This window comes from Babylonia areolata, chromosome 10 (genome assembly GCF_041734735.1).
Source record: "Babylonia areolata isolate BAREFJ2019XMU chromosome 10, ASM4173473v1, whole genome shotgun sequence".
NCBI lineage: Eukaryota > Metazoa > Mollusca > Gastropoda > Neogastropoda > Buccinidae > Babylonia > Babylonia areolata.
Window position 1 is genome coordinate 16,466,088 of NC_134885.1, and position 15,884 is coordinate 16,481,971.

At 48.5% G+C, this 15,884-nt stretch overlaps 1 protein-coding gene across 2 annotated transcripts in view; it reads right to left on the reverse strand.

Annotated features, from left to right (window-relative positions):
- LOC143286829 (trans-1,2-dihydrobenzene-1,2-diol dehydrogenase-like) overlaps positions 1 to 15,884 on the reverse strand; it is a 166,928-nt gene that overhangs the window by 41,854 nt on the left and 109,190 nt on the right. For both annotated transcript variants that reach the window (XM_076594651.1, XM_076594650.1), the window contains exon 4: positions 12,727 to 12,976. In XM_076594651.1, the coding sequence (XP_076450766.1) occupies positions 12,727 to 12,976 (250 nt within the window). The remainder of the gene's footprint in view (positions 1 to 12,726; positions 12,977 to 15,884) is intronic.

Consider the following 15,884-nt stretch of genomic DNA (forward strand, 5'->3'; position numbering starts at 1 on the left):
CAGTGCAGTGGAGCGGTTCACATACCTTGGCAGCACACTGTCACGAAATGCGACCATCGACGATGAAGTGAACGTCAGTTTCAGTAGCTCAAGGAGGTGTCACTGCGTTCGGAAAAATCCATATACGCTACACCACATCTGCCAAGCAGATGCCTGACCAGCAGTGTAACCCAACGCACTTAGTCAGGCCTTGAGAAAAAAAAAAAAAAAAAAAAAAGCAAGCGCAACCTTTGTGGTTCGTCCATCGGGATCGACGTGGACCATCTAGTCATCCTGGGGGGGGGGGGGGGGGGGTTGGGCTCTGTGGGTGCGCAGATGACTGGTCAGGCCAATTCGCGCCCGGAAGGTTCTGACACAGTGTGGACGGGATGGTGGCGGCTGTCGGGGACTTGCTGGCACTGCTTTTCCTGGCCTGTCTGTGCTGCTCTGCTGCAGCAATTCTGTTGGCCTCACAGGATTTGGCGCCTTTGTGGACAGCTGAACGCCACTTTGGTCTGTCCATTGCATTCAGCTCCCATGTGTCGTGGCTGATGTTGAAGGCCTTCAGAGAAGCTTTCAGTGTGTCTTTGAAGCGCTTCTATTGGCCTCCATGGGAGCGCTTGCCATGTTGGAATTCGCCGTACAGCAGTTTCTTGGGGAGCCGGTGGTCTGGCATGCAAACTACATGGCCTGCCCAGCGCAGCTGGGCCTGCATCAAGATGGTGTAGATCCTGGGCAAGTTTTCATGAGTGAGCACCTCTGTGTCAGGGATCTTCTCTTGCCACTTTATGCCGAGAAGTTTTCTGAGGCTGGTGGTGTGGAAGTGGTTCAGCTTTTTGGCATGGCGTTTGTAGACCGTCCATGATTCACATCCATACAGCAGTGTGGTGAGAACTATGGCCTTGTATACTTTGAGCTTCGTCTCCAGGGTGATGCCTCTCCTGTTCCAAACGTTCTTATGGAGTCTGCCGAAGGCAGCGCTGGCTTTGGCAAGTCTGGCATTCACCTTGTCATTGATGACAACTGTGCAAGAGAGTGTACTGCCCAGGTATATGAACTTGTCCACTGCGTTCAGTCGTTGCCCGCTGATGAAGATGTTTGGTTCAACATAAGGCTTTCCTGGAGCTGGCTGGTGCATCACCTCAGTCTTCTTTGTGCTGATTGTGAGGCCAAAGTTGTCACAGGCAGCAGAGAACTTGTTGACACTGTGTTGCATGTCAGCTTCGGAGGCAGCGTTGAGAGTGCAGTCATCAGCAAACAGGAAGTCATTGACGGTGTCTATCCTCACCTTGGTTTTTGCTTGAAGCCTCCTGAGGTTGAAGAGTGAGCCATCTGTGCGGTACCTGATGCCAATGCCTACGTCAGCGTCTCTGAAGACATCTGTCAGCATGGCTGAAAACATGAGACTGAACAGGGTGGGGGCAAGAACACACCCTTGCTTGACTCCGTTGGAGACACGGAATGGTTCTGAAGTCTCTCCGTTGTCTTGGACTCGGGCCTGCATCCCATCATGTAGTTGCCGTATGATGGTGATGAACTTTCTGGGACATCGTACTTCGCCATGATTCTCCAAAGGCCATCTCTGCTAACAGTATCGAAGGCCTTGGTCAGATCGACATAAGTGAAGTAAAGGTCGGCGTTCTGTTCCTGACACTTCTCCTGGAGCTGCCTGGCAGCAAACACCATGTCGATAGTCCCGCGTTCTTTCCGGAAGCCACACTGGCTCTCTGGTAGGAGACCTTGCTCAAGGTGCGCTATGAGACGGTTGAGTAGCACCCTGGCCAGAGTCTTGCCTGCGACGGACAGCAGGGATATTCCACAATGGTTGTCACAGGCCTGACAATTTCCTTTGCGCTTGCACAGGTGTATGATGGAAGCGTCTCTGAAGTCCTGTGGAACTGCCTCATGCTGCCAGATGAGCTGGAACAGCTGATGAAGGTTCTCAGTCAGCGCCATACCACCTTCTTTGTAGACCTCAGCTGGAATGGAGTCTGAGCCAGGGGCTTTGCCATTGGACAGCAGACGGATAGCTTTCTGGGTCTCCTCCAAAGTTGGAATGGCATCCAACGACTCACTGACTGGCACCTGGGGGAGTCGGTCGATGGCTTCATCATTGATGGTGGAAGGGCGGTTCAGTACGCTGTCAAAGTGTTCAGCCCATCTCTCAAGGATCCCGTCCTTGTCAGTGATTAGGGTAGAACCATTAGCACTGAGGAGTGGAGCAGATCCGGAGGTGGTGGGACTGTAGACCGTTATAGCAGTTCTTCATGTCGTTCCTGTCTGCAAAGCCCTGGATGGATCTCATTAGCTTTATTGCTCAACCAGGAATCCTGCATCTGCCGCAGCTTCAGCTGGATGGTGCTGCGTGCGCTCTTCAGTATGTCTTTCTTTGACTGTGACTTGGGATCTTCAATGTGGGCTCTGTAGGCTTGGGGTTTGTCTTCCAGCAGCTGCTTGATCTCAGTGCAGTTCTCATCAAACCAGTCTTTGTACTTCCTGGCAGAAGGCCCCAGGCACTCCATGGCAATGTTGTACACAGTCTCATGCAGTGCGCCCCATGCTGCCTCCACATTCTGGCTGTCCAGCATGGTGGACTCAAGGCGTTCCTCTAGGGTGTCAGCAAAGCTCTGCTTGATGTTGCCTAGCTCCAGCTTGTTGACATTCAGGTGTTTGGGTGCTTTCATGCCCTGAGGCCGTCTCTTGAGCTGGATGCAGAGGTTGAGTTTGGAGACAATAAGGCGGTGGTCTGTCCAGCACTCAGCACTGCACATGGCCCTCGTGACTCGTACGTCCTGCCTGTCCCTCTTCCTGACGATGACAAAGTTGATGAGATGCCAATGCCCAGAGCAAGGATGCATCCATGACGTCCTGTTACGGGTAGGGAGGCAGAAGACGGTGTTTGTGATAAGAAGGCTGTGCTCAGCACGTCTGGAGAAGTAGCTGACCATTGCTGTTACAGTTACCAACCCCATGCTTCCCAATCACGCCTTCCCAGGAGGTGCTGTCACAGCCAACTCTCGCGTTAAAGTCACCAAGAATGATGAGCTTGTCTGCGTTGGGAACAGTGGTGATGACAGCGTTCAGGTCCTCGTAGAACTTGTCCTTGATCTCATCCGGGTTGGTCATGGTGGGCGCGTAGGCGCTGACAATGGTGGTAAACTTCATCCCATTGGATAAAGGGAGTTTCAGCGTCATCAGGCGATCGTTCACTCCTTTCGGGGGGCCAGCCAGCTTGCCAACAAGAGGAGGAGTTTGTATTATACTCCATGTTTGGTGTTACATATACTTACCATGTCAAACTGATGCAAACTAAGCCTATGGTTTGCTCTGCTTGGCCAAATTTCGCGCGGCTAACAGTGAAAAGACGGGCCCGCCCGCTCTCAGCCAATCAAACGCCTCTAAAAGCTATAAGCGCTGAATCATTCCGTGGCCATCGAAAAAAATGCCCCATGAGAACCATGGCGGAGACGCGGAGACGGACGGGCGGGCATTCGAGTTTGACATGGTAAGTATATGTAACACCAAACATGGAGTATAATGCAAACTCCTCCTTTTGGTGTCATATACTGTACCATGTCAAACTGATGCAGAATTTAAAGCAAATGGAGGAGGGCAACGCCTACTGGTTCGTATGGGGAGCCCTTGTAACTGAGATGGCAGTGTTAGCCGCGACAAAGGAAATCCCCTTGGAACCGTCAGCCCTGGTCATACGGAAATTCCTGAGGTAGAAGTTGATGAAGGGATTCTCAGACCGCCAGAAGGCTGCCTCCAAGACATGCTGCGTTGGCACTGAGTGCTGGAAAGCAGCCGAAGTAGCTATGGCTCGCACTTCGTGTGCTCTGGGATGAAGACAGCTGATATCCCTGTGTGCATGAGAGTAGGCTCTACGAATGACTTGGGAAACCCAGCAGGAAATGGTGCCTGCGGCGATGTCTTTCTTGTAATTCTCATTGAGGGAGATGAGCAGACGCCTCTGAGAAGAACGCCTATGGCAAGACCTATCCCAATAATATTTGAGACACCGAACAGGGCAGAGATGCCTATCCTCATCATCTTGGGCAAGAATATCGGACAAAGGTCTGACCCTCAGAGAGAGGGAAGGCCAGATCTTGTGGCATTCCACTAAGACCATGCAGCTCACTTCTACGACGGCCTGTGGCCAGCCACAGAAGGAAAGTGGTCTTGAGGGTGAGGATGTAAAAAGGAATAGTCCCCAATGGCTGGAAGGGCTGTTTTCGAATGAAATCCAGCACCAGGAACAAGTCCCAGAGGGGCACTCTTCTGGGGTCTCTAGCTTCCTTCCGAGGGGCCCCCTAGCCACCTCTCTGAGCAGGAAATCCGCTTCAAAGGCGGGACCACCTAGCTGTTTGAATTGTGGTACAGATGGCAGACCTGTACCCTCGCACAGAACTAGCAGACAGGATGAGAACCAAGGAGCAGTGAGCCAGAAAGTTGGCCAGCTGCATGCTCGTAGGGTTCGTAGGGGGAATGCCCTGAGCTGTACACCACCGCAACCATTTCTTCCAGCGAAAGTCATACAAAGTCTCCCTGCCTCCTTGCTCTGGTGACTATGGAGAGGAGGTCAGAGGAGGCACACCCCTGGGTCAGCACAGCCGACACAGAGGCCAACCGAGGGGTCGAGGACTTCAATGGTGATGCTGACAGTTCCGACCGCACAGCAGCCATGCGTGCAGGTGGAGTAGTTGAGGATTGGAATGAGGAGTGTCCGAGCGAGGCTGCCTCAGCAGATGAGATTTGGTTTCAAGTTCCAGGGGTGGAAACATGTGTCAGGGACTGAAGGTCCGGAAACCAGGTCTGGGCTGGCCATTTCGGCGCAATGAGGATCAGCTGTGGGCGTTCCAATCTGTCTTTCCGTATCACCTTGGACAGAATTGGAAAGGGAGGCAACGCGGAGGCAATCAGACTGCTCCAGTCTAGAGAGAGAGCATCCACTGCCCACGCTTCTGGGTTGGCAACCGAAGAGACATAAGTGGGAAGTCTCTTGTTGAACAAGGTCCACCATCGGTCGAAACCACTGTTCCCACACCCACTGAAGGCTGTCCTTGTCCAGGGTGCACTCTGTGCGTATGACACTCTTGGACCTGCTGAGAGCATCTGCCAAGATGTTGTCTTTTCCTGCTAAGTGTCTCGCTGAAAGTGCAATGCCCTTGCTGTGGCACCAACGGAGGAGAGCCTCGGTCCGCAGTGAGAGGTCTGCTGAGTGCGCTCCCCCCCATTTGTTCACATAACATGCGACCGTCGTCTTGTCCGTGAACAAGCGAATGGTCTTGCCAGTGGCCTCCCCCATGAAGTGCAGGAGAGCCCTGCGAACTGCCTCCAGTTCCAGAACATTGATGTGGCATAGGCACTCCTCCGGGGACCACGTCCCTGCTGCATGGAGTGAGTCCATGTGGGCTCCCCAGCCCAGGGAGGAGGCGTCTGTGAAGAGTGCCACCTGAAGAGTAGGTGGGGCTATGGGCACCCCCTGTGTCCGAAGGGGGGTGATTAACCACTCTGTCACCTCGAGGAACCACTCGCCCAGACATATCTGGGTATCCCATGGCTGAGTGCTCTGGGACCGGCATAACCTCAGTGCCCTCTGGAGAGGGCGCTTGAGAACCCTGTCCAGGGGAATGAGAGGTGCCGTGGACTCCATCATGCCCAAGAGGGAAGAAAGTGTCTGCGCTGTATCTTGGGAGGAGCAGCGCAAGTGGCTGAGGAGGCCTGTCAGACGGTCCCAGTAATCTGGTGCCAGAGAGACTATCATGGACCGCGTGTCGAATCTCATCCCTAAGAAGTCGAGGGACTGACTTGGGGACAGATCGCATATCTCCTGGTCCATGAGGAAGCCCAGTTGGGAGCAAAGGTCTAGAAGTCTGGCCGTATGACTCAGGCACAGGGCCTGCGACTGGGCCAGGATAAGCCAGTCGTCCAGGTACACACAGAGACAAATGGATTCCGAGCGGACGATGGACACCAATTCCCGCACCACCTTGGTAAACAGGAAAGGGGCATGAGACCAGATGCTACCCTATTGCCAAAAGCGTTTAACCTCTGGTGGGTGAAGAGGCCAGGCAGGACAGAGGAAGGAGACCCCGAGTCCTGATTAACCGGACACTGTTCCCACAGCTCACTGGCCCTGTGGAGGAACGCGTCGAAGAAGGTGTAAGCCGTGGAAACCTCGAGGAGGCAGCGGCGGGCCAATTTGTCCCACTCTGCTAACGTTTGAAAGGATAGGGTAGCTGAAGTGGGGAAGGTGGTGCGCTGTGAGACCAACATCCTGTCCTGTGCGGAGGGCTCTGCTTCGCTGTAGGCAGGGTGGTCCTGTGTGTACCAGGACCACACCCCTCCCTTGGAGGAATCTTTAAGGAACTTTCCCGGGGAAAAGGCGCCCGGGGCAGAGAGGGACTCCCTGCCTGGAGGAGGGATGGAAGCAGCACCCCTGACAGTGCGGGCTGGCTTATTAAGCCATTCCTGCACCATTTCTGGCACTCTGAGTCGCCTTGTGGTTCTGGAGGTAGTCACATGGCGTAAGGAGGGTCAAGGGTAACAAAGTAGCCTGAGGGACTGACTCGGCATACGTGACCCTATTGGGGAGGGTCAGTTCGAGCTCGGCAAAGTCCGAGTTTGGTTCAGGCTGGTCCCTAGGGAGGCGTGGGCTCAATCTGTCCCCCCTGGGATGTGGGCGAAGAGTGCTCATCTGCTTGTTCGTCCTCATCCGAAGACAGGGGCTCCCACTCTTGTTCGCAGTCCATCCCCTGCTGGGTGCCATCCCAAGTGGATGTACCCACTGGGGCGTCCTGTGAGCTGTGGTCAGCCCAGCGGGATGAGCTGGGACGATCCTGAGCCGGGACCATGGCCCCACTGTTATGTCCTTGACACCTGAAGCGGGTGGGGAGCGTGTGGACCGTAGGTCCAACCATGCTTCGGATGGTGGGTGCCACACCTTTTCAGAGAAGGCGTCCCTGGATGCAAGAGGGACCCACGAGTGCTGTGAGGGGACAAACACCCACTCATCTCACTGTAGGACCGAGGGCTGGGCAGGTGGGAACCGCAGGCTCCCCTGGGCCAAGTAGGGCCCCTCAGCAGCCGTCAGTCCTGACAAGGAGGCCGTTGTGACCGTGGAGGTCACCTGTGGGTTGACAGAGGCCTGATTTGTGGACAGAGTGGCAATATTGGTCGAGGAGCTTGACCTGACCGACAAGAAGTCGATCCCACTTGTCGGGGCTGTGTGTGTCACCCTGTGAGGTGTGCTGGGTTGGGTCCGGTGGGGAGCGGACAAGGGGCTGGCCCTTGGTACTCCCGGCAACCCAGCGAGCACCATAGGTGCGCCCCAGTACGGGTAGAATGGGGGTAACCACCCGTGGGCACCAGCCATACTGTGACCCGAACCCCAAGGGTCACTGGCGCGTTGACCTCCATGAAGGGAAAAAACCTGGCCAAGTCGGAGGGAGGTCAGGTCCGACTTGGGTGTCAGTCCCGCCCAAAGACGAGCGGGCTGACTGCCCGGAACCGCCTGACACGTGCGGGTCTCCCCCAGCAGGGGAGACCGGCCGGATAGCGGGAAGACCTGCAGAGCAGGTTGCCACGCGCCCCGAATCCCCTCCCGTGGGGAGACTGGGGTGGCTTGGCCCGGGGTGGGCAAAGTAGAGATCCCCCCCCGGAACCAAATGTTTCTCCCCCCCCAAAAGGAGGTGGGGGAGGGGGGTCGACAGAGAAGGGAGGAGGGGGAACAACAATGGGGCCCGTGAGAGCCGTCTCCAAGTGGGGACCCGGGTAATGGCCGGGCGCGGCCTCCCCTTGGGAGTTCGCACCTAGCTGCGAGTCCCCACAGCCAGGAGAGGACTTGCCATTCCCCCTTCTCCCTGCCTCACGCTGGGACACCTCGGGAGGCGACGCTCGTACCTCTTTCCCCCCGGTCCCCTTCATGACCGTTTTACTGGTACGAAAGTCGCCTCCGCAATCAGCGTCTAACGACGCATCGCCGCGGTCCGTATCGGGAATCATGAGCTCTGGGCCTGGGAGTCTCTTGCTGAGTCTCAATCCCCGCATCATGATCCCTGCCTTCGTGGTATGGCACATGAAGGCATGGAACCCGCGCTTAGGCACCCAGCGAAAATCCGACCCCCAACAGAGAAAGGAAAGACAGGATCGACTTAGAGGCAGAAAAAAACGAACAAATCGAGGGTGCCGAGTCGAATCGAGTACACAGAATGTAAGAATACAATAAACACAAGCCGCATGCAGCAAAATAAGGCCAAATGAATATGCTTAATAGCCAAAAAAAGCGTAAGACGAGACAGAGCGTAAACCTGACAAGATGGCGTGGAGAGCCTTGGCCAAAGGAATGATTTAGCGCTTATAGCTTTTAGAGGCGTTTGATTGGCTGAGAGCGGGCGGGCCCGTCTTTCCACTGTTAGCCGCGCGAAATTTGGCCAAGCAGAGCAAACCATAGGCCTAGTTTGCATCAGTTTAACATGGTACAGTATATGACACCAAATGTTGTCTTCACTGCAAAGCCAACTCCAGCCTCACGTCTCTCTTCAGGTCCGCAACCACTCCAAAAGAAGGTGTAGCCTGCGCCTCGCTCACAGAGTTCGCCTTCTTCTGCCAGTCTGGTCTCACTTAAGGCAGCAATGTCGATGTTGTACCTGGCTAGTTCACTCGCAATGAGTGCTGTGCGTCTCTGTGGTCTGTCTGAGTCGCCTCTGTCCAGAAGCGTACGCACGTTCCATGTGGCAATGGTCAATGGGGTGGTCCTTGTTTTCTTCTTTCTTTCCTTTGTGTGTCGACCGCTTGAGTAGGGTCCCCGTCAACCGCGGTATACCGACTAGGGTGGTGTGGAGCAGGCAATGTTTAGGGCACCTTTTCTAGCCCCTTCCTCATGCCATGGAGGTGAGCAGTGCTGTCCTGAAGAAGGCTGCTCAGTCGCTCAGGGGGCTGCCGATCTCCACCGCTGCTCCAGTCGGTGAAAAACGACCCTATGGCCTGAGCCGCCTGTGTGCAGGTCCGTGGCTACAACTGCCAGTGTACCCACACCTGTCGCTTTGTCACTCGCCTGTCGCCACAGGGCTTGGGGAAAATGATGGTATGGGATGAAGGATGACTGATGACTTGCGCGATGACTTTGTTTATAGTGAGGAGGAGTTGCGCACCGTCGACCTCACTCTCTTGTCCGAGACCATCTGTATCCAGTGGCAAGACGAGGTCAAGCCGACTGGAGATGGAAACGGATGCAGTGGATGACCAGGATGTCCTATGTGCCTCATCCTGCCCTCAGCACTCCACAGTGCTCTGCTGCTACCACCTTCCTCTCCGTTGAACCATGAAGGTTTCTTCCGCAGAGTCTGCCGGATCCAGTCTTCACATGCTTGGGTAGACAAGCCCTAACTCAACGAGGGTTTGAGACCTGTCAGCTACCCTCACCTAGTTTAGCCAGCCTGTCAAAGCCGTTGCCCGGGGGTTGGGCGCTGCTGCATGCTAGCAGCTTCTAGGACCCATAGGTGAGAGCTGGGTGCCAGTGGGGACCAATAGAGGACGAACCACTGCGTGACAACCCCCCCCTCTAGAGGTACTACCCCTCCCGTGCACCCCCTAACCCCTGCAACCTTTGGTAGACTCTATGCAAATGTCTGGAACAGAAGAGGCATTGGTCTTGAGACCAAGCTAAAGGTCTACAGAGCAGTAGTTCTCCCCACACTACTGTACGCCTGTGAAACTTGGACAGTGTACCAACGACATGCCAAGAAGCTGAACCACTTCCACACAACATGCCTCAGGAAGCTACTAAACATCAAGTGGCAAGACAGGACCCCAGACACAGAGGTGCTTGCAAAAGCCACCCTTCCCAGCATCTTCACCATCCTGATGCAGTCCCAGCTTCGCTGGGCTGGACACGTGGCGCGCATGCCAGACCATCGGCTGCCCAAAAGGCTCTTCTATGGTGAGCTGCAACAAGGGAAGAGATCACACAGAGGTCAGAAGCGCTTCAGAGATACTCTGAAAGTCTCTCTGAAAGCATTTGATATCAACCCTGACTCCTGGGAGGAATCTGCAGTGGACCGTGACAAATGGCACGCTGCTGTGCACAAAGGCGCCAAGTTGTGCGAGGCCAACAGGACTGCTGCAGCTGTTAAGGCCAGACACAGTAGTGAAATTTTTTACCAAAATCATGATTTTTTTGTGATTTTCGGTTTTTTCGCATAATTTGCTTCTTCAACATCTAATCTTTATATTTCGTTTCACCTGGGTACTATATTCACTTAAATAAAGCTTCAAACAGCATCAACATGTGTGATTTCTTGTGAGTATAAGCACATCTCTTTCTTTTCTTGTTTTCTCAGTTTTGTGTTTTGTCCTTGTAATACCATTTTTCAAAATGCTAATGCTCAAAAACTTTAAAAGATAGCATGTTCAAAATTGGTACTTTCTTTCTTTATGTATTCATCTTTATTATAGTGCAGTGGTTTGTATAGTACTAGTAAAAGAATGAATATACACTCATTTGAAAAAAATTATGTCAAGGAATTTATACACATTTCAACAAAAAAAATAATAATAAATGTATTTATTCAAATTCCAAAATACCACTGCACTGTAATAAAGAACAAATACAAATAAATTAAAAAAAAACAAAAACAGAAATAACATCTGTAAAGGTACCGAAGTTATAACCTTTAAATTTTTTTTGTTTGTCGGCCATTTTGGATTCGTTTCCATGGAAACCGTCATGACAAATTGCACAAAATGACCTTTTTCGACATGTTTAGTCCAATATCTTTGCATACCATGTCACAGAAAGCCATAATCTTCAAGTTTATTTCATACATTTTTGTACTACCGTGTCTGGCCTTAAGAAGAGGCAGGCCAGAAAGTCACGGGCAAACAAGCTCCCTGACAATGATATGCCTGTCTTTATCTGCCCCAACTGTCAGCGAACATTTCGTGCGCAGACTGGACTTTTCAGCCATCTGCGCATTCACAGATAGATTCATGAGCAACTCATGCAAATTCATGGGCTGCAACTCCCAAGTTCACTCATATGTACATGAGTGGGCTTTTACGTGTATGAGTGTTTTTACCCCACCATGTCGGCAGCCAAACTGTTTTCAGGGGTATATATGTTGGGTATGTTCTTGTTTCCTTAACCCACCAAACGCGGAGATGGATTGCAGGATCTTTAATGTGTGTATTTGATCTTCTGCTTGCATATACACAAGAAGCGGGTTCAAGCACAAGCAGGTCTGCACATATGTTGATCTGGGAGATCAGAAAAATCTCCACACTTTACATACCAGGCGCCGTTACTGAGATTCAAACCTGGAACTCTCAGATTGAAAGTCCAACACTTTAACCACTCAGCTATTGCACCCGTCACTGAAAATGATGAAATTATACTTAGCTTGCCAAGTACAATACAAAAGTTGATAATATCAGGAAAAGGAAAGTGGATGGTAATAACACCTAATCATCAACAGTTATATGAATAACCTGTTAGTAACAGCTGTATACATTTAATGGTCTCACTGAATATTAACTATTTTATGTTGTTTCATTCTTATGGTGTGTGTACCTGTAATGGGTACATACACCAGCTTACGATTAACTAACATGGTTTCTGATCTTTTTTTTTTTAACAATGTAAGCTTTATTAGCTGTCTAGTTTGTTTTCTTGCATTCAGTACATTTGATGCTGCAACACTGAACTGTACCCCCTTGACATTAGGGCTGTAGTTAGGCCAATGTCAATAAAAAGTATCTGAAAGCATCTCTCTCTCTCTCTGAGATTTCACGTCATGTCTTTCGTTTGCAGGGCATTTTAGTCCTGACTGTGAGCTGAAACAGCGACTGATAGACTGTTCACACCAAGACCGGCACAACAAACTGTTGGAGAGCAACAGATTTTCCACCTACAGAATTTTTAAGCAAAATGTGCAGCTTGAGCCATACCTCTTTCAAATCAAAAACAAGACTATGGGACTGTCTTGTAAGATTTAGATGCGGTGTAAATGATCTTAATTGTAATAAATATCAATATGCTGCAAGTTCTCAGATGAAGAACTGTTCTTTTTGTGATAACAAAACAGAAGATGAGGCACATTTTATCTTAGTGAGTCAAAAGTATAAAAACCTAAGAGAGAAATTATCCCATTTGTTCATATACTTAACTCGGATGTAACCAGTACTGCAACATTATTCTCATCAGAACACGAACTCGAACTGGCCAGGTTTATATCTGAAGCTTTAAAAGTCTGTGTAGATTTGCAGAAACAGCCACTTAGGGTATAAAACCATAAGTTATTGTTGGCTATGGCCTAACATACACATGAATATCTGTACACAACTTACATTATGACTAGTGTGATAGTGATTAAGACCAGGGAGGACCAGGGAGGACTTGGCTGATCCATGCAGTTACATGGATAAGCACTGTGTGTATGTGTGTGTGCAGGGGTGGGAGAAGGGGGGGGGGATTGTGTGTGTGCATGAGTGCTTGTGTCTGTGACTGCCTACAAATATGATATCCCTGAAGTGTGAAAATTATGTGCTTTTGATTCACGGAATTTTCTCTGCGTTTCATAATTATATATTTCTGATTTTGTTTCACATTTAACGATGTTTTACGCCATGGGGTTTGCTCACCCTTTTTTAGGGATCAATGTATCTAACAACAATAAAGATTTGTTCGTTCTGTCTCTCTATCTCTCTCTTTCTCTCAACAATGACTTGCTGACACAATCCTGTTACCATCTTCATTCAGCTGACCCACAACTGTAGTGCTCTGTGGTGGCTCACTGAACACCAAGTTGGCAAACTGCACTAGGTAGCATCCCAAATCCATCAGTCCCCCTCCACCCAACTCCTTCTTTGTCAAGCGTGCTCCTGAAGTAACAGGCAGACAGAAGTTAGCACGTAAGAAGTTGATCTGCCCTAGTCCTCCCTCTTTGAGTACTTCTTGCATCTTCTGCACCGCTGGGAAGAACCGGGTCCAAAATCCCTGGAAAAAAAGATGCATCTTTAAAAAAAATTTTTTGGTTTAAACCATACTTCTTTTGTACTTTCTAAAGTTTTTCCATTTATTCTTAATTCTCATACCAAAGCCAATACCGTATAGCATTACATACACATAACATGAGAAAAACAAGAGAAAAACAAAAATCAGTAAATAAAGAAAAAAGAAGATAATAAAATGAGACAATCATTTAACCAGTTGAGTCCCTATAAGTATTCGATGTCAGCTGACATCCTGCAAAAAGTGTTGCCATTTTGCCAATAAGACTTCCACTGAAAGGAAGATCCAGGCCTTCGAGAACAAATGCCTGAGGAAGCTCCTTCAAATTCCCTGGATCGAGCACAGGACCAATGAACATGTACGGAGCAGACTTGAGAACCTTGCTGGACCTCAGGAACCTCTCCTTTCAACTGTGAAGAGACGCAAGCTGATATGGTTTGGACACAACACTCGACATACCAGCTTGTCCAAAACAATCATGCAAGGCACCATCGAGGGCGGGAGAAGAAGAGGAAGACAGCAGAAGAACTGGCATGAGAACATCAAACAATGGACCGGACTCCACACACGTGAGCTGCTGCCAGCGGCTGCCGACAGAGACAGATGGAGAAGGGAGATTGCGTCTGCAGTCCTCAGGCTTCCCCCAACGACTACTTTGTAGTTATGGGCCTGAGGTTGAGGTTGAGGAGGATGTCCAACATGAATTTCATTTTTTCCTTCATTGGAGTTTGAATGAACATAACCTCTGAATGATCAGTTTAAGTGAGCATTTGTTAGGTGGAAAACCCATTTTTTCTCAATGATAATTTGAGAGCACGCGTGTCAAGACGGTTTGTTTGTCTTGCACACCAAAAAGCATCAGACACTTTGTAAAGTGAAGACAGTGGTCCCAGTCAGCGGATATACATGATTTTGCAAGCTGTGCTGATGATTATGTTTGAGTATGATGAGAGATGGACCTGTATTATGATTGGTTTGAACTTGAAGATGCTGACAAAGACAGTGATGAAACTGACATCCTACTCTTTCTTCAGTCCATCTATCTAATCAGACATAATTTTTGAGCAAGTGACCATGACTGACAGTGAAGGCGCAGTATTTTCACGTAATCTGAGAAGGGGAGGGGGAGAGATAGAGAAGTGGTGTAAGACAATAGTTCGAAGGCTAGACAGAGGGCGTGGTAAGGCTGAGCTGTCATTTTATAGGCTTTTCACAGTGATAAAAAAAAAAAGGAATTTCCAACAGCCAATCATCCACGATTTTCTTAAAAGCATGGATTGACTGATGATAAGACGGGAATCACATGGGTTTTTTCTTCTTTTTTTTTCCTTTTTCATGCTTTTTGTCACTGAGCAGTTGACCGATTTATTTGTTTGTAGGAGACAAACTGTATGCACAGCAGACACTTTGTCAGATCAGTCACAACCAGGTGGAAAGGAATACCACCAGAGCACTCTTTCATCTATTTAAAGGGGGATGCTATTAGGTGTAAGAAAAGCTTGAAGGCTCACTCTCTGAAAATGTTTGACTTTTTATCTTGACCGAACCCAGTATGTCGTTGCTGGGACAGTCATTCACTTACATGGCTACAGGTGTTGTGATTGTTATCATAAACTTGTAAGCTGTTGTATTTTCATTTCCAGAAATATATCAGACACTATGCATGTTATTTACAGCCGTATTTTGTTTGTTTTTTCTTTCTGAGTGTCATTCTGTGGAGGTGGAAATAGACTTTTTAATACATAAAAATTATTGTTTTCACTTTTAAATGCCTCAATAGTTATCTAGATTCAAAATAATTGGGAGAAAAAGTCTGGATTTAGAATCCACATTTATTTTCGTTCACAAAATCGTTTACTTTCATTTTGCATCTCTTATAGTTTTTGTGCTTGAATCTTTTTATTATTTTTTTCACCCCTGAATCTTCAAAATTTCCTGGCAAGGGGAGAGCACTTCTTTACAACATTCTCTGGCATTGAACTGGTTGAACTTTCTTTCCCCTATTTGCATATTTTGTGTTTTTTGCTGTTGTATATTTTGAACATTTGCACTAAGTTATGGAATGAAGAACAAAAATTATGTTTCTTATTGTTTCATATATCCAAGCATACTGACAACGTAACACATGAAACGATAGAAAAACATACTGATATACTGCATCACCGAGACATAACTTTTGACATAAATAAGGGATATTGTCAAATCACAAAAAGCATATACATACATTCACAAAAATAGAAAATAAAAGCAGGAAAAAAACATGCACAAAAAGAACACACTCACACAAAAAATAACCAAACTGAATACAGAAAAAAAGATACACACACCTATACAGAAGAAAAAAAAGGAACAATGAAAACAGCATCTACATCATGTCTAAAGGTATATACTCCAATGCATACAAAAGGATATCAATACCTAACTGAAAATATTTACAATCTTTGTTAAGCATTTTGCTATATTTGGTGGAATCTCAAAGAAATGTAAGAAATTTTTTTTTTTTACAGAAATATACTTTTTTTTTTCTATGAAATCGATTGAGCAAGTGCTTTGTAATGGTGCCATTTAGAGGTAAAATCTCTGTAAGGCATTTTTGTTTTTGCCATGAATTCTGTTTTTTAACATTTTCTAAAAATAGGAAACAGAGAATATCAATATGTTGTTGTTTTTTCAACTCTGCATTTATACAAGAATATTACAGACATTACTGTGTAGATGAGAACTTCATTTCTTTTTAACTGAAGTCAGTGCAAAATAATACAAATTCTTTTGACAATACCAAGTTATAAGTATATGTGTAGATGTCATCTGATAAATGTTTTACATCTTTACAGAAAACAGACTTTACACTGCATGTGACAAGCAAGTGGCTGATTGTTTTCTTTTCTGTTTT